The sequence below is a fragment of the Heloderma suspectum genome, chromosome 10 (genome assembly GCF_057233095.1).
Source record: "Heloderma suspectum isolate Gila_16-S chromosome 10, 16-S_ref, whole genome shotgun sequence".
Lineage (NCBI taxonomy): Eukaryota > Metazoa > Chordata > Lepidosauria > Squamata > Helodermatidae > Heloderma > Heloderma suspectum.
This window is the reverse complement of record NC_139467.1, coordinates 35,692,546-35,711,235: the sequence shown is the minus strand read 5'-3', so window position 1 is coordinate 35,711,235 and position 18,690 is coordinate 35,692,546. Positions and strand designations below refer to the sequence as shown.

Genomic DNA, 18,690 nt, shown 5'->3' with positions numbered 1-18,690 from the left:
ATATATCACATACATGAATACATAATATGAACTACATAAATAATCAGGAAGTAGAGTACTGCTGATCCCATTTTTAGGTGGAGAGGCCTGGAGGAGGAAGTCAGAGCTAAGAGCCACTTTTACAAGGCCATGTCAGTTTCTTGTTCCAAAAAACAAGTTTTGTGGCCACCTAGGGTGCAATCCTATGGATGTTTAGGCAGCACAAAGCCCTACAACTCCCAGCATGCTGCAGCCAGCCAGCCAGCCAGCCATGGGGCTGCGCCCTCAAAGACGTCATCAGATCTCTACAGCACAGCCCCTTTCGTATCGCTGCCAACCAGGTTGCGGCACCCCCCTCCCGCCTCGAGGGGGCAGCAGAGTCCCGCAAGCCAGCCGTCCGGCGCTCTTGCTTGGCCCTGACCTCCCGTCTCTGTGGCAGCCCGGCGCGACCGGCCGCATAAGATCCCGTGCCGGGGCTCTCGCGCTCTTTCCCACGCCTCCAAGATGGCGGTGAGTAGCTTGTCTCTGGGAGGGTGCGCCGGGGGGCGGCTTCAATCCGCCATCATCCTCCCGGGGCCGAGACCCTCTGGCCAGGAACTTGCTCTGGCGGGATGGAAGCGCGCCGGGGGTCTCCTGTGGGGCGGTCGTGGGAAGCGGCGAGCGTCTCTCCCGGCGGGGAGGGAGCTCCGTGAGGAGGACTGGCCCTGTGGGCGAGCTCGGCCCTCGCTCTAAGCAGGGGAGTCGAGCTCCCGCTCTAGAGAGAGGCCCGGATTCTCTCATTCCGCGTCTCCGCTCCGCGCGCTCTCCTTTCAGGGTTCGCTTTCCAGGAAATCGCGGCCTCTCCCGAACTATCTCTTCCCTGCGGATCTACACTTTCTCAGCAACGGGACTCTTTCCTTGGGTGGCAACTGGTTGCCACTTCTCTCTCCTCCTCCACCCCCTGGCCCTGTTCCTTTAACACAGGGGGTAGCCAATCGACTGTCCTCCAGATGTATCGGACTACAACTCCCATAATTCCTGGCCATTGGCCATACTAGCTGGGGCTTATGGGAGCTGTGGTCCCAAACACTTGGAGGCCACCAGGTTGCCTGGTCCTGTTTTAGCTGCTTGATAACACAGAAACGTAGCCGGTGCTGTGTGTCTCTGTGGCTGGAAAAGCTTCACTTTCTGGGTGTTTTTAGGCCTGGCCTTTGTTCACGTAAGGCTCAAGATTTGGGGGCTGATGTTGTATGCTCCATACAAGCCCCCCGGAATGATTTGCATGTAGAAAGGTAGCATGTTAGAGAGAAGGCTAGGCTAGGCTAGTACCTCTCTACCTGAACATGCGCATTCACTTCGTGAAGGGAGCCTTTTTTCTGCGTGGAGCTCCTACCTGCAATCTGAAGGGCACAGCCAAGATGCAGGTTGGTCACCTTGGTGTCGACGAGGCTTTAGTGTCAGGCTGCTGTTGGTGGGGCTGGAGCAGGGATAGTAAGAAAAAGGGGAGGGAGGGAGAGAAAAGAAGATGGCAACCTAAACAGAAGAGCATGTGCTTTCTTTGATACAGTGTTCAACTAATCTGAGGAAAGTCCTGCCCTCCGGTTATGTACTGACAGTCGTTATTACAGAATGCAATTCTCTCTTTCACCCTGAAGCAGGGTTGGGGAGGGGGTTGCCATCTTTATCACTCTACTGAACTGTAGGGACGTAAGACCCTGCCTTATACCAGGTCAGACTTTGTCCATCTAGTCCAGCCTTCCCCAACCTGGTGCCCTCCTGAAGCTGGGAGTTGTAGTCCCAACACATCTGGAGGGCACCAGGTTGGGGACAGCTGATCTAATCTGTTCACTCTGACTAGCAGCTGCTCTCCAGGGTCTCATGTGGGGAATGGACTTTCATATCAGCAGCTGCCTGATCTTTTGAAGCCGGAGATGCCAGGAACTGAATCTGGGATCTTCTGCACGCTAAGCATGTCTTCTGCCACTCTGGGTCCTCCCCACCCATTTTGTAAAGCGTGGGCTAAAGGCTACATGATCTGTGTTAAAGAACCTACTAAATTTACCCCGCTGCCCAACTGTGGCTCTTGTGTCCTATTTGAAAGCTGCATGTCATGAAATTCATTGTAGTTGGCATGCTGACTTGATCAGAGGAAAGGGATGTCTTTGTTCAGGGATGTCTGTTGGGTGGCCTATATGCCAGGTGGTGATGGTATGTATTCTTCAGGTATCTTGTTGCCAGCCGCCTTACACTTTAATGCCTTACACTAAAAGGTAGTGATGCCCCGGCCAGGGTCAAGTGCAAAAGACATGTTGTTGTTGTTCAGTCGTGTCCAACTCTTCGTGACCCCATGGACCATAGCACGCCAGGCCTTCCTGTCCTGTGCTTTCTCCCGGAGCGTGCTCAAGTTCATATTCATTGCATCGCTGATGCTATCTAGCCATCTCATCCTCTGCCGTCCCCTTCTCCTTTTGCTTTCAGTCTTTCCCAGCATCAGGGTCTTTTCCAGAGAGTTTTCTCTTCGCATTAGGTGGCCAAAATAAAAGACACATACCCAGCATTAAAGAATTCTGAGCCAAGGAATTTGTTTTTAGTACCAGAACTGAAAGGAACTCTCATTCCTTCTACATAGAACTCTTGCTGCTTAGGAGTTGGCTTATAGCTGTGGGTAAGAATGGTATATTAAACTTCTACTTGGAATAGCTACCAACAGGTTAAAAAAAAACCAGTCTTTAAAATGGAGACAAAAAGAATTAGGAACCATCTTACTATTTATTGCTTTGTCTTGTGGTGCTGCTAGATCTGTTGATAGCATTGAAACAGAATGGTGGTGAGATACTGGCAGGCTGCAGGAGGGTGAAGTATGCCACCAGGAAAGGAAAGACTTTGGGGTATGACTTGAACAGCCTGTACTATGAACTTATATCCGCCACTCTGCTGAAATTTGTGGTAGTTTTCCTACCAGGGCAGTGTAGTGGGACTGGGCAGACTGAGGAAAATGGTAGCACTCTTTTCCCCAACCAGTGTAGAGCCAGTATAGTGGTGAGAGTGATGGGCTGGGAGCTGGGAGAGCCAGGTTCTAGTCCCCACTTGGCCATGGAAGCTCACTGGGTGACTTTGGGCCAGTCACAGACTCTCAGCCCAACCTACCTCACGGGGTTGTTGTGAGGATAAAATGGAGAGGAGGAGGATAATGAACGCTGCCGTGGGTTCCTTGCAAGAGGAAGAAAGGTGGGATATAAATGCAATCAATCAGTAAACAAACAAACCAGGTGGGGTAGGCAGTGACAAGACTAAGACAGGGTAGTGTGTGTGTATGTGTAGTTCAGGATTGCAATAATGAGAGAGGAACGTGGAGAATGCCACAGTGAGGATTCGAGTGACACACTGAAGGCTGTTTCACGTCTAGGGCAGGGCTGGGGATCTTGATCTCCAGATGTTGGACTGCAACTCGCATCAGCTCTCGCCAGTATAGCCAGTAGTAAAAGCTGATGGGAGTTGCAGTCCAACAACATCTGGAGAGCCACACATTCCTCATTCCTGGCCTAAGAGCTCTGGGTTTCATGCTGAATTGGTAACCTGGAGCCCAAAGTGATGGTTGTTTGTGTTAAACATCCCTTGAAAACTTGTCCCAACACAACATGTTGCTGCTCCTTTCTTGTCCTACGTGCTGGGTATAGGGCAAAGCTGCCTTTGTTTTAACTGTGCTTTTGTTTTTCTGACCACTGCACAGCAACAAGACCAGGGTGAGAAGGAGAACCCCATGCGGGAGCTGCGCATCCGCAAACTCTGCCTGAACATTTGTGTTGGGGAAAGTGGAGACAGGCTCACTCGAGCAGCCAAAGTGCTGGAGCAGCTCACAGGCCAGACTCCTGTTTTCTCAAAAGGTAAACTTCTCAGAAGGCCATTGCTGACGCTACTAGAGCAAAGACTGTGCAGTTTTATTTGTAACTTTTTCTTTTTGGAAAAGAGAACAAAGGATCTCCCCTGGTGCAGTGTGTAAAGCCGGGTTTCCCAAATTACTTAAGGTTCTCTTCCTCCACCGGTGGTCTAGAAGCCACACAGAAACCTCCCCTTGTCCATCCTCTTTTGCTGCTTGTTGTGGGTACCCTAGTCCAGCCATCATGTTGCTCTGTGATCCGGTGCATGCACAGTAAGCAGACATGGTGGCTCAGGCATCAGCACAGAGGGAGGTGATTGCCCTTCAGGGGGCAAATAGGGCTGGGAAGGCCGATCCCAGTATTCTAAGTCCATACCCTCTGGATTGATTTGTGGTTGGAACCCACATTTCATACTTAATTTCTGTAATGCCCAGTTCTTATTCTCTTGTAATGTTGCTAGAGTCTAATTGTGGGCACTCTGATGTATAAATCAAGCATTTTTCACACTTCTCTTTAACCACGAGAGCTAGAAAACTGTTTTAAAAAGATGAGAACTGGGTTCTACATCTGTGTGACGTAATAAAACACACTTTCCCAGTGCTACCACCACTTGAGATGTAACCCTCAGGTCCATCCGCCTCTGCTTTGGGACAGCTGTCCTCACTGTCCCACAAGCTTCAGCCCCTAAATTCACCAGGTAAAAGAGACACCCAGTATGCCTAATTGGTTCTCTTTGCCCAGCCATGAGCAGTACCCAGGAAATATGAACACTATTGGTAGAGCAGAAAGGTGAACAAGATGTGGGATTTTATAATTTAAAAGCAAACAAAGTTTAACACAAGAGATGTGTTATCTTATAATTTTAATCACTCAGTTCTCGGTCTTACCCTGCCTACTGTACCCCTTCTAACACCTGTTCTCACAATCCCACTGTCTAGATGTAGCTTAATCAAACCCTAAGGCCCTATCTCTGTCTCCAAACCATATCTAACCAACTGGCTGTCTGCTCCTGCTTTTTATAAACTCGGTCTCCTCACGCACACTCTTGTGTGTGCGCCCACCTTTCACTCACCCACTGCCAAACAATTTAACTTACCTGGGTTCTATTTAACACAGCAAACACATATAAATATTAATATACACTCCACATGGCAAGCATTGTGATTTTGCAGTCAGCTTATCCATATTATCCAGAATAAAGTCTGAGCTGGAGTAGGCAATCTGATGCCCTCCAGACGTTTTGAGCTACAGCTCACACAACTCTAGAACGTTAGCCATCCTGGTTGGGGTTGGATGGAGTTGTAATCCAAAACATCAAGAGGGCACCCCTGATGTAAGCTATTGATGGGGAGTGGGGCACAATTGGTATATTTGTTTTGGACTTTCCTCTCAAACCCCTCTCCTGATCATCAGTGATGCATTCCCTGATCTTGTCTGAGTTGTTTTGTGCTTGCAGTAGTGTAGCAACCTGTCTGCCAGCCTTCTGACTTGTTTGCAAGTGCAGGCTTGCTATTTGGATGTTTCTGTCTTAACCCTTGAGCTGGCTGTTGGGTAGACTTTTCTATCAGTTTGACCGAAATTGGGTTTGTTTTGCAGCTCGATATACTGTCAGGTCCTTTGGGATCAGGAGAAATGAAAAGATTGCTGTTCACTGCACTGTACGTGGGGCCAAAGCTGAAGAGATCTTGGAGAAAGGCTTGAAGGTGAGCTGGCCTTGTTGTATCTGGAGGCTTTACTAACAGAATGTGGCATTTGGAAGGGGAGAAGGAAGGGGCAAAGTTTAAAACCTATATCGATGTTTCAGGTGCGAGAATATGAGCTGAGGAAGAATAATTTCTCTGACACCGGCAACTTTGGTTTTGGAATCCAGGAGCACATTGATTTGGGGATTAAATACGATCCTAGCATTGGTATCTACGGCTTGGACTTCTACGTGGTATGTATATTTAGCTTACCCTTTTGCACTCTTAGGCTGTAGTTCAGCGGACATGCCCTGTAGGGGTTATTTGGTGTCTGTAGACTTACTAACTGGACCTTGCTAGCACTGCAGTGGCAGCAGCCGTCCTCGATATGTCTGAAATACAGGAGAGGGACTGCCATCCTAAAAACATAGCAAATTATTCAGGGAGATAAAAACAGCTCTTAACATATGGCTTTAAGATGAACCTGGGCAGGAGAGTGTATGGCAAATTAAAAGGTCTGAGAGAATGAAATGGTCTTTCGTGCTGAAAATCGATGAAGTGGGTGCTGGGTGGACCTCTGAGGAGGGTGTTCTACTCTTAGGGAGATTACCAAGGGGACATAGCTCAGTGGTAGAACGCCCGCTTTGCATGCAGAAGGTCCCAAGTTTGATCCCGGCATCTCCAGGTAGGGCAGGAAAAACTGCCTGAAACCTTGGAGAGCCGCTGCCAGTCAGTGTCAACAGTACTGGTCTAAGATGGACTGATATCTGACTCAGTGTAAGTCAGTTTCCTGGGTTCTTATGCTGTACCATTGAAAAGGCCTGCTTGCAAGTAGCCACCTGCCAAATCTCGGTATGTGGGGGCTCTTGGAGCAGGGCCTTTGATGATCTCAGAGATGGGTAGGAATGTATGGGAAGAGGCAGTCCTTCAGACACTGTGGCCCTAAGCCATGAAGGGCTTTAGAGATTAAAACCAGCATTTTGGATTATGCCCAGGAACAAACCAGGAGCCGGTGAAGATGGTACATTACTGACATAAGACGATCACAGTGCCCAGTTCCAGTCAGTACTTTTGCCACCATAACTGATGTTTCTGGACTGTCTTCAAAGGCAGCCCCATGTACAATGCATAGCTGTAATCTAAACTGGAGGTTACCAGAACATGAATCCCTAAGGCCCAGCTATCACCGCTGAAGTATAGGTGTACTTGGCATACCAGCATAAGCGGGTAAAAGGCTGTCTGTGCCACAGAGAACATGTGCCTCTAGCGCCAGATGGATACACAGGCATCCCGAAACTATGAACTTGATCCTTCAATGGGGGGCACAACCCCTTTCAGCACAAGTTGAATACAGCTACCACGGATAGATGAGCCACCCACCAACAGTATCTCTCTCTTACCTGGACTGAGCTTCACTTCGTCGGCCCTTGTCCCGTTCATTGCTGTGGCCAGACCTGGATTAAACGCTTCCACTGCCTCACCTGGATCTGATGAAAAGGAGAGCTGTATCTCACCAGCGTACTGATGGCACTGCACTCTAAACCTCCAGATGACCTCACTCAGCAGTTTCACGTAGATGTGAATAACATGGATTATGGACTGTCGTCCAATTTATGGGTCCCCAAAGCATAAATGCCAGGGGGTTGAGCAGAAATCCACCAACACCGCCTTCTGAAAACAGTAATCCCGCCCACTCCCAACAGACAGCCTTGCAGAAGGATACCATGGTCAATGGTATCAAAAGCTGCTATGAGGTCCAAGTGAACCTACAGCGTCACACACTCCCTGTTTTATTCCTGGCATAGCTCACCCCATGGGGCAACCAGTGCTGTTCCAGTGCCTAAACCTTGATTTGAAATGGATCCAGAAAATCAGTTTGGTCCAAAGTTGCCTGGATCTAGCTAGGCATCACATGATGAAGCACCTTGCCCTGAAAGGGAATATTAGCCACTGGCCTATTTATTTGCAATATTTATATACTGCTTCTCATTGTGAAGATCCTCTGAGTCCAGTGATTTTTTTTCAGGAGTGGTCACACTACTGCCTCGTTTAAGGAGATTGGGACCACTCCCTCTCTTATAGAGGAGCTTATAACTTCCTGGACCAGGATGTGAGTCAGGTTTGCTTCTTTCAAGTCCTTGAATATGACTGGGAGTGAAATTGACATGTGTCCAGTGAAGCACTGTTAACACAATCCTTAAAATAATGTTAGTTGGCTTACTGTTAGTTCCCTTTATAGGTTGTTTATAGGTTTTTTTTAATAGATTAGTGCTACTGGTTTGATTCTGAGGTATTTCTTTTTATATAGTCATTTTTATTTTTATTTTTTGGTCAAAGGCCTCCTTTTGGGACCCATCAGCCAGAAAGGTAGATTGTGCCTGTGGGTTTTTCAAAAGCAGCTTGGGAATTAGTCTTTGACCATGCTTATAGATGTTTTTCAGCCTTGCTTGTTTAATTTATCTTTTGGAATTGTATTGCATTCTGCCTCCAAAGGCCTCAGAGCAGGGGTTTTAGCCTTGCAACAGCTCTGTGAGCTAGGTTAGTCTGAGAGAGTTGACTTGCATAAGAAAACCCAGTTCTTAATTGCCAACAATATATTTGAATCTGGAGTTGTTCTGCATCCAAATTGGATACTGTAGCTGCTACTGCTGCACATTGGCTCTGCCTGAGAGAAAGCTGTGGCACCAATGCTTCTATTAGATGTGCTACCCCTTTGTTCAGGTGCTAGGTCAGCCTTCCCATGTTAGCTGGGGGATGTAGTCCAACACATCTGGAGGGCACCAGGTCGAGGAAGAAGAAGCCCTTCTCTTCATCTGCTTTCTCAGTTACCACTCTGAAAGATGGGAGTATATATGAAAAAGTGTCCTAAAGTTAGCCTTCAGGACTAAGTGGAGCTTGTGTTCCTGCTGCAGGTTCTGGGCAGGCCAGGGTTCAGCATCGCGGACAAGAAGCGCCGAACTGGCAGCATTGGGGCCAAGCACAGAATTGGCAAGGAGGAAGCCATGCGCTGGTTCCAGCAGAAGGTAAGTCTTGTTGCCTGCCACGCTTCTCAAAGGTTCAGCAAAGCTGAGCAGACATCTCTTAGAAGTGTTTTAGTCCCACACATTGACGAGGCTGTCTCCCCCATAATGCCCAGTTATGCTGCGATCAGCCAAGGGCATCAATTCTACCAGAACTCCAGGAAATCGTTCTTTCAGAGGTTGTTTTGATTGGAACAGTTTTCTAGGGCACTTCTATCATCAACCAACCCTAGTCTGAAGATCCGTTTAAAGAATGTAGAAGATGGATGTATGCTTTGCATTCCGCAGCAAGGTGGCTCAATGTTCCTTTCAAGGCCTAATTCATACAGTTCTTTATCATGCAGGAAAGCATGAGATGCATAGTTAAAGGATATTTGGAACAGCGTGGCAAGACTGTTATTTAGCGTGTGCCATTTATTAGCTCCTTTTCTAGCAATCTTACTGCATAAAGTAGGCATTATGGAGGATAAGGCTATCAATGGCTATATGCTACTTCTAGTATTGGAGGCAGTGTGCCTATGAACACCAGTTGCTGGGCAACTTGGGTGGAAGGGTGCTGTTGCACTCACGTCCTGTTTGTGGGTTTCCTGTGGGCAGCTGGTTGGCCACTGTGGAACAAAATGCTGGACTAGATGGAGCCTTGGTTGATCCAGCAGGGCTCTTACGTTCTTTTGTAAATATCTGCTTGCCTGGTAGCTTGTGGCAAGAATTGCCTTTCAGATGACCAGACATCAGCTCTTTGTTCTCTTAGAACATAAAAAATGACTATCACATGAGCTAGTAAAAGGCTTCCAGGCTGTTAACCTCTTTTGGTTTGTTTGCGAGATTGGTTATCACACTACTTTGCCACACGGATGTGTAAAAAAATATCTGATGGTAGTTATGTGCTTTAAAGGAGACACTGCTTTATCTCTAATTATCCTTGTCTTCTCTTACAGTACGATGGCATCATCCTTCCTGGTAAATGAATAGTTTCCAGTATGAAAAAATAAATTTTTCCACTGTTTAACTTGCTGTTGCGCATTTTGTGGTGGCTTCATCTTCTGTCCCTCTCCTTCCCAAGTTGCTGAGCCTTTATATCTGTATCATTGTGTTGTGCTTCTCTTTGTGAAAAATCTGGAGGCATAATACAAACTGGTATCGGGGCAGGAGTGCCACCTCCAAGATGTGCTATGTTGTAGTGGGTGGGCTGGTACTTCATCCATCTGGGTCAGAGAGGGCCAGGTGGCACTTCACCAGCGGCAGCAGATAAGCAACATGTTTCAGTCAGTTCCTGAAGTCTGTCAAATGGGCCCAACACTCTTGAGTACAGTGTGTGAGAGTGGAGGTCCTTTGGTTTGTCTTTGGATCAACAATGAGAAGTTCAGCTTCTCATTGACTTGGTCAGAGAGAGACCAGTTCCTTAAACCTAGGAAGTTGCCCGTTGCTGACACAGTGAGGGGGCTGCTGGAATCATCTATTGCTAACATGCCATTTGGTCCGCTTCAGAAGATCTTGCACCCCCTTAGAGAATAGTTCTTGGACTGTACTGGAAAAATATTTCACATTGTTTGGGCTAGGGGTAGGTCTGATATATCTTGCACAGTGGGCAATATTTGTCCTGCAGGTGGCCTGTATTGTCAAATGCAGCGGCAGCAAAAACCCCCACAACCTGCCATTTTTTGTGCTAAAAGGGTCTTTGACCCTTTTGGTGCTCCGTAGTTGCTACAGAGCACAAAAGGGTCAGATTTAGCTTGAGAACAAGCTGGATTGCACCATTTCAGTGCTCCATTGCAGTTTGCCCCCAAATTTCAGTGGCAAACCACTGTTTTTTTTTAACCCACTGGTGCCTTGTGGAGTGTTCGGCTTCTTGTGGAGTGCACCCCACCCAGAGGGGAAGGAGCAGTCTGGGGGCGAAATGGTCCTAGACACCCCCCCCCCAAGTTGTCCACCCCTGGTTTAGACATCCAGGGAACCATCTTTTATCTTGCTTTTTCCTCCAAGGAAGCCAAAGTGGCATACAGATAGACCCAGGCCTGCCTAGCCTCAAGGCTGCTGCATCGTGTGCCTTCAGACTGCCCAGGCTGCCCTTCATAATGAATAGATCTGAACTGAATTCTATAAAAAAAACATGAATTCATGCTTCCTAAGTGGTGTGACTCTCTGAGTCTACTGGCCTAGACAGGCTAATGCTCTGACTTTGTATGAGGCATGTCTGTCAGAAGCAGAAGAAAGCTTGTTCCTTCCCTGGCAATGGTCTGTATTTTTCCTGGGGAAGCCCACCTAACACTCAACAAAGGCTCCCTCCCCAATTGCATGAGTGTGAAATCTTCAGGTCTGAACCAACTTGGTACATACGTATCCCAGCATGTGTGTTCTCTGTGCCCCAGTGGTGTCAACCACCCTGTAATTACTGATCTTCACTTGCCTCCTAGTTATTTTGTCTCCCTAGCAACATCCTTCCTTGAGACTTGGAGTGAAGGAGAAATGATAAATGTAAAACGGGTGATGACTTAAATTGGGTCACATGGTTCTCTGCTGTATTACAGCCTGGGTTGAAGAGGCTTGGGAAGCTCATCTGTGTTGGGAAGCAAAGTGTCATTTTAATACCTTGGCAATGGAATTTCAAATGTTGAGCTAGTAGGAATGTGTGTGGTGCATGTGTTCCAGTTGGCAAGACATGGATGCAGACTTGTGGCTAAAGAAAGACGTCACCCTCAGTCCCGTCAGCTGTCTGCCTTTCTCTGCATCAGCTAAGTATGCCTAAGATACTAAGGCTGGTGGGGGAATGGCATTCTACAGGGGGATAGGCAAGTGGGGAGTCTTGTCTTCAAGATCCCCAGCAATGTGAAGCATTAAGATTTGTCACATCCCAAGGACAGGGAAAATGAGATGTTGCCTGTTACTGAGGCTCTTCTTCCAAGTGTCTGAGAGTCTCTGCAGGCTTGATTAATAAGCCAGTAATTGCTCGGCTTTCCCCTGCTAGTCCCTCTAGCATATGGCACATTGCTGGTCCCTTGCTAGTTTGATGCTACTAATTTCCCTTAAGTGATGATGCAGGTGGCACTATTCCTAGCATGCATTGTTAGCCAGGGCACTGGCGTCGTATTGATGTGGGCACCAAGGAAAATGGCAATTTGCATCGCCCACAGGACCATTGTCACTGATGGGAACATTGCGTGTTGTCCTGACTTGTCTTGTTCTGTACGGGGCCTTGATAGCACCCGTTTCCCCTAAAATGATGGGGGACAGGTGATACCCACCCAGCTCTCGTAGTCTGAAGGATGTCATGTGGGGCAGTATGGCCATGCCCCTGATGTCATTTGGCCCCTGAAAGGTGTGTCAGGAACTGGCATCCCTGTGCGCAGGTCTCCTCCCATTGGAGAAGGCCTGTGTGCAGCGAAGCTGCTTTGCCTGCTGCACACCTCCCATTGGGAGGTGGGGTCACTGTTCCCCCCAAACCCTGGTTATCTCCAGTGACAGATCAGGGATAACCAAGGAGTTCCTCTGCGCATAGCTCACTGTTGGGAGGGTGTGCAGCGCCCCAGGCAATCCCATTGTGAGCAGAGGACTCCTCTCCCTGCTTCTTCACAAAGCCCCCCTGGTAGAGCCTGGGCTTCGGAAGGTGAGGGCTTCCGGAGAGAGCCCAAGCCTCCACGGTTCTCATGGGCAACCTCTGTGGGCTCGAGGTTGCCCTCCCCTAAACCAGAGGCAAAGGGGGAAATACAGTGCGTGCTTTGCTTCAGTAAGAAGCATTTGCCCCTGTTGCTGATGTGTGTTTGAGAGATCTTTCCCAGAGTAGGGCGTGTCTTTCCCTTCCTGGAACTGTTTAATCCTGCCTTCCTTAACTTGGTGCCCTCCATGCTGGTTGGGAATTGCAGTCCCACACATCTGGAGGGTAGCAGATTGGGGAAGGCTGGTTAGAGACAGCAATTCCTCTTTCTAGGAAGAAACTGTTCGGCCAGCATACACAGTGAAGTCTCCAAGGGCTTGGAGAACTGTGGAAAAAGATAGCAATGGAGAACTTTGTGATAATACAATGTAAATTAATGCACTCAGTCCTGAAGGACAAATGAGCTTAAAAGCACTCAAAGTCACAATGTTCTAAATATGTTCCTGCAATTATACTGTATTTGAAATGGTTTCCTGTTTCAAAGTATTACTGGTCTACAGAACATACTGCATTCACATACTGAATTGGTACATGCAGCCTGTTTGTTCCTGCTGGGTTCCTCCTGATAGTGAGAGCAGCTAAACAAAAAAGTAGTTTGTTTCGCACAGCTGTCCCCAACCTGGTGCTCTCCAGAGGTTTTGGACTCCAACTCCCATCAGCCCCAGCCAGCATAGTCAGTGGGTGGGGTTGAAGGGAGTTAGTCCCAAACATCTGGAGGGCACCAGGTTGGGAAGGCTGGGTTAGTGTGCCATCCAAACTGGGGATTCTGGCTTGTTGCTCCCAAATAAATCAGGATTCATAAACCAAGAACAAAGCTTGGTTTAAAATCCTGGCTTGTAAAGGATGCAGCAAGCCAGGAACCCATTCTGGTTGTTTTAGCCGCTCATACCACTTGGAGGAGCTAAGAAGGAGTGAATGGGTCGTGTACACGGTAAGGCAGGATTCCCGATGGCTTAGCATTCTGTGTGAACTGGCTGTCATTTATTTTAGAATTTCACATCTCCATACAGATAACACAACAAAGCTTTACAGTGTACTTGTATTTAATTTAGACTTGAGGAACCCTATACTCCGGTAAAGTAATTCATTCAAGGTACGCCTTGAAGGTCAGAAACATCCTTCAAAAGTTGTGGCAATATTTGGGTGTGGAGGCAGGGAGCTATTTCAGCCTGAAGACATTTCCGGGGTCTGTATGAAGGACCAGACATGAAGTGGGTCAAATGTATGATTCAAGTAAACCTCTCTGCACATGTTCAACCAAAGGTAGTTCCTGTGAAGCAGAAGGAGCTGTGAGAAGGCCTGTGAACATCTTCTTTGAGGTAAAGTTGTCGTAGAACAGCGGTAACTGTATACAGCTAGAATGCTTTATCTCCTGGAAGTTGGCAAGACCCAGGCAAATTGAGTTTTTTAGGAAAAGTGCTGCACCTTTCTCGTGACCCTCCGCAACGTGCCACCTGAGGCAAGTTGTGGATGCTTTCTTCCGTTGCACCCAGCCATCCTCCCGCCCTCAAATGCTGACAGTTGCTGAGGCAACGGAGCTAGCCCTGGACTCCCTGGTGCTGGAGTGCGGGAGGGCGATGGTGCAGCACGACACTCCCACAGTGCCTTCAGAAAGTTCCCCTTCCTCGGTCCAGTCATTCAGGTCAGGGTTATAGGCCTGGATACTCTTCTGGTATTTCTTTCCGCTTTCATTCCACCCGCCTACCAGCAGGATTTGCCCGCTGAGGGTTGCCACCCCAGCCATGCTCAAGCCAGCGGGCAGCGGGGCCATGTAGCTCCACTGGTTTGTGGAAGGGCTGTAGCACTCCACAGAGACGACATCCACCCGCTCCCCTCGGGGGCCCAGCTGGCTGCCCCCCAGGACATAGGCACGATCTGCTAAGGCGGCAGCGCAGTGCCAGCCTCGAGGACTGCTCAGCCAAGCGCAGTCTCGCCAAGAGTCCGTGGCAGGGTCGTAGTTGCAAACGGTGCGGGAGTAGGCGTTGTTCACGTAGCCGCCGGTCACCAGGATCTTGCCGCCAATGGCCACGCTGGCGTGGCAGCAGCGTGGCAGCTCCATGTCGGCTTTGGCTTGCCAGCTGTTGGTGGAAGGGACGTAGCACTCGAGAGAGGCCAGCGTCCCCTTGGCATTGCGTCCCCCGACGGCATAGAGGTGCCCGTTGAAGGCGCTGAGGCTGAAGTGAGTTCTTCGCTGTGACATGCTGGCCAGGTGCAGCCAAGTGCTGAAACGGGGGTCGTACCTGCGGAGGAAACGCAGATGTCATTGAGGGTTTAACTGTATTGTGGGGCTTAGATGAAGCACGCAGTTTCCCCTGTGCTGCTTCGCTGAAAGGGAACGATGCAGAAACAGAAGAACGAACAAACCTTAAAGGTACTCCAAAGGCGTGTTTTCTTGAGCCCAGTGTATTTTGGGCTAGTCACTTCTTGCCAGGGGACAAATTAGACCAGCCTTCTCCAACCTGGTGCCCTCTGGGTATGTAGGACCACAAGTCCCATCATTCCCGGGGGGGCACCAGATTGGGAAGGCAGGATTAGACAAAAGAAGCCATTTGTAACTGTTGCTACAAAGGTTTCTTCGTTTAATCAGTGCCCCTGAAGAAGAGCCTTGGTCTCAAAATAATCTGAAGTGCCTGTTTCAGATCCTTGTGTTTGTGTTTTTTGGCTCAGAAAATGGTCTCTTAATATGTTTGCCTCACACAAAAGGACTCACACTTTTGCGACAGCATTAGGAGGCTTCTGTGTTGAAGAGAGGAGATACTTTCTAGAAATAAATGCCTTCACCGATCCATCTTGCCTTTCCAAGCTCTTCGCTCACTCCAACCCATGCTTGCTTGTTGCCTAAAAACCGAGTTGCAACTTTGGATATTGGTTTCTATTTTCACTCGGTTTGCTTCTAAATATATATAGCACGGACTCTCATCAATCCAACCCTTCTCCCCCAGACTGGTGTTTTGTGGATCCCCCCGCCAACCAGCCTGCCATCTGATGATGTCTGCTTTACTTCAAAAAGTCCATAACTCAGTAACAGAGCACACGTATGTGAGAAGCAAGCTCCCAGGCTCAGACCCTGTTAAAAAAAGCTCTGCCTGAGACCCTAAAGAGCCATTGCCAGTCAGAGTAGTAGGCAGCAGGCAACAAGGGAGAGGGCGTTCTCGGTGGTGGACCCCCAATTCTGGAATGATCTCCCCGATGAGGCCCACCTAGTGCCAACATTGTTATCTTTCTAGCACCAGGTTAAGTCCTTTCTCTCAGGCATTTGGCAGCATATGATGAGTTGTTAATCACGTCCTGAATTTGTCTTATGCTTGATCGTTAAAATTGCTTAGATATATGTTGTCTGTGTATGTGCTGTCTGTTTATATGCTTTTATGTAAATGGTTCTACGCTCTGTATAATGTATGTTAATGGTTTTTAATTTTTGTAAACCACCCGGAGCGTTTCAGCTATGGGGCAGTATAGAAATGTAAGAAATAATAGTGATGGAACATTCATTCATTTAGCCTAAGTCAGCCTTCCCCGACCTGGCACCTTCCAGATGTGTTGGACTACAACTCCGACAGCTCCCTTTGAGCATAAGGCAGCTTCATGTGCTCAACTGGTGCAGTGCAGGAACAGTTTGGGAGGGGCCACAGCTCCATGGTAGAGCACATATTTTCCATGCAGAAGGCCCTAGGCTTGGTCCCCAGCATATCCAGTTCAAGGATTTCTGGTGGCAGGCCTTGAAAAGAGCCCAGCTTGGACACCCTGTACAGCAGACCTCCCTCAACCTGTCACAGCTCTAGATGTTTTGGACTGCATGGTCCATGAGCCAGCATGGTCAATGGGAGCTGTAGTCCAAAACATCTGGAGGAAACCAGGTTGAGGAGCGCTACTGTACAGCTACTGCCCATCAGAGTTGGCAGTCCTGGGCTTAATCCAGACAAGACAGAGGTGCTGTGGGTAGGGAAAGATACTATTCTGGATGGAGGTTTACAACTGGTCTTAGATGGGGTGCACTCCCCCTGATGGACCAAGGACACCGTTTGAGGAGTTCTCCTGGACTGTGCAGTAACTGCAGAAGCTCAGGGGTTTTATCCTGGTTATATGAAGTGCTGGAAGCCGCCCTGGGAAGGTGAGGGTTTTCCCCTTAAAAGCGGTATACAAATATAACTAAACGTATTGCAGTTTCATATGTTTATATGTTGCATATCTTCCCTAAATACCTGTCCTTAAAGTCTTGTTTGTATTTCCATTACCTGCACAGATTGTTAATTGCATGTTTTGCCTGGTTCCGGGCATCATTTTGATCTTCTCCTCCTGCCACGTAGAGAAATCCATCCATCACCACAACACATTGGTTAAAACATTTGGCCGGCATCTCTGTTAACTTATTCCAGTTTCCTTCTTGATCTCTGTAGCGTATGTCTTTGCTAAGAGCTTTCTCAGTTGAACACGGGCGCCCACCAACCATGAGCAAGACTTTATGGCTTCCTCGAATCTTAGTCCTTCTGGACTGGAGATCATTTTGCTGATAAGGAAGCAAGTGATAATTCATGGCATCTACCAGAAGCCTGTGGCATTCTGGGTTCTGCATCATACATGGCACAGGTTGGACATAGTTGATTAAGTCTTGAGCTGGGATAGTGCCAAACCGAACATTGTTCAGAAGGTCAGCAGCGTGCTTGATTCGCTTGGGGTCAAACTCGAGCCATTTCATGGCAATCTGGAAGACCAGCACCTCACTGGGGAATCGAAGGTTGTCATCCATCAACAGTTCGTTGAGCTGGTCGAAGGTGAGTTTCATGAACTGTTCAGTATTGGAGAACTCGAGGAAATGTTCCCGGATGAATTTCCTGGCTGCATCTTTCGTCTGGTTGAGATTGTACGTGTCTGCCATGTTGGCAATGTACATCCAGTTTTCCACATTCATCTCCTGGATGAGGAACTCGGTGCACATGTTGAGTAGAGCATACATCTGCAGATGGCTGGCTGTGGAAATGGTGCTCCCAATGGTATACAGGGAGAGACTCAGCTTTCCTGTGTAGGCATAGGAAATTATGGTGGCCAGGCCCAAGGAGGAGACATCTTTGAGGTCCACTTGTTGGAGGCTGGGATTTCTTTTCAGCAGGCTTCTGAAATACTCACTGCATGAAGACATGACCAGCTTGTGAACACTAAAGGGTTTTGTTTTGGTGGCAATGGTGAGATCACAAAGGAAATGCTCCTGATGCATGCACCTCATCTCCTCCAGAATGCTGGTTCCGTGGCTTGGATTGGTGACTTCTGTGGCAGTGCAGAGAAATCCATCGGAACCATTTTCAAACAAGCTGTCCAGGTGGTGGTGATGGTCGATGTCAAAAGAAGGGTCCTCTACTATCGTGGCATTCATGGAGGACTCTACTTTCACGAGTTTGCTCTTCTTTGGTGTTTTTTTCTTGGGTGCCATTGGGGCAAAGTATTGCCTGTAAGGGCATATTAAGAAGGGAGGGGCTTTGTCAAGGAATACTGTAGGTATTACAAGGCCATGTACAAATAATACATAAAACACTAGTATAGTAATACAAATATAAAATGACCAATCTTAAAATATATCCACAAACACTTCTAAAACAAACAGTACTAAAAAATTAAAATGAATCAGTGGTAGCATCCAATCTTAGTCCTACTTAGAGCAGACCCACTGAAATGAATGGGACTCAACTTGAAACAAATAATAAACTTAGTTATGGGACTTCAGTTAGTCTTAGTAGAACTAATATTGGATAGTAGCCCAGGACACCAATCAATAAACCACAGACTGAAATGTTTAAAATCTTCAAGGTTTTTTTTTTTAATATAATAATCGAGGTGCACAAACCTTGGAGGGGGAGTTAATTCCACAAATGCGGGGCCACTGCTGAGAAGGCCCAGCCCCTAGAACCCATCTGTCAAGGGCTCCTTGGAGGCCTCTCTCAGTCTAATCCAGTAGCCAAGTCCAGACACAGACAAAGGGATTCTTTTCAAAGCTTTATTCCTCTTTTACAACTTAACAACTCTACTGTTAGCAACTAGATATGAGCAGCAGAGTACCTATGCCCTAAGTTGGAATAGTTGGTCCCCGTTTGAAAGGGAATCACTGGCAGACCCTGAACTTAAGGGCTAGGGAGAGTCCCTCCCCTTTTCCCTTGGATCCTCTGGGCGCAACCGTTGTTTGCGCGCCAACCGGGCACTACACCTTTCCGTGCCCTCCATTTGGCGCCACTGCGTGAGCGACGTGCATCCATCAAATCTGCTTCCCGCGCTCCGTCACTCCCAGGACTGCTATCTAAGCTAGAAATGCTGGTGGGAGGAATCTCCGTCAGCTGTTGGCCCTGGGAACGAGGAGCGCGCTCCTCTCCCAGGAGCGACTCCTCTTCCTCAGAATCAGAACTACTCTGGGATTCTATGGGCTCAGTGTCCACCCTGACACCATCAGTCTAACGTCTCTTAATGATGAGCCTGAGAACAAGGCCAGGATATTGATCACAATGCATGGGCAAGCT

General features: G+C 48.1%; 2 protein-coding genes across 3 annotated transcripts; one reads left to right on the top strand and one right to left on the bottom strand.

Moving 5' to 3' along the window:
- Window positions 1–411: 411 nt before the first annotated feature.
- RPL11 (ribosomal protein L11) lies at window positions 412–9,547 on the top strand. 2 transcript variants are annotated; one of them, XM_084815954.1, is made up of 6 exons: window positions 412–489; window positions 3,689–3,842; window positions 5,433–5,539; window positions 5,641–5,772; window positions 8,431–8,541; window positions 9,477–9,547. In XM_084815954.1, the coding sequence occupies exons 1-6, from the start codon at window positions 484–486 to the stop codon at window positions 9,504–9,506; spliced, it is 540 nt and encodes a 179-aa protein (XP_084672080.1). In that variant the 5' UTR covers window positions 412–483; the 3' UTR covers window positions 9,507–9,547. The 2 variants fall into 2 exon arrangements, with proteins under 2 accessions (XP_084672080.1, XP_084672079.1); XM_084815953.1 differs by having other exon boundaries at window positions 466–1,382.
- Window positions 9,548–13,151: 3,604 nt separating this feature from the next.
- Window positions 13,152–17,769, bottom strand: LOC146338123 (kelch-like protein 31). Its single transcript, XM_084815952.1, has 2 exons — window positions 16,426–17,769; window positions 13,152–14,430 (listed from the first exon to the last, which is right to left on the bottom strand). Exons 1-2 carry the CDS (start codon window positions 17,613–17,615, stop codon window positions 13,698–13,700), a joined length of 1,923 nt encoding a protein of 640 aa, XP_084672078.1. The 5' UTR covers window positions 17,616–17,769; the 3' UTR covers window positions 13,152–13,697.
- Window positions 17,770–18,690: the final 921 nt, after the last annotated feature.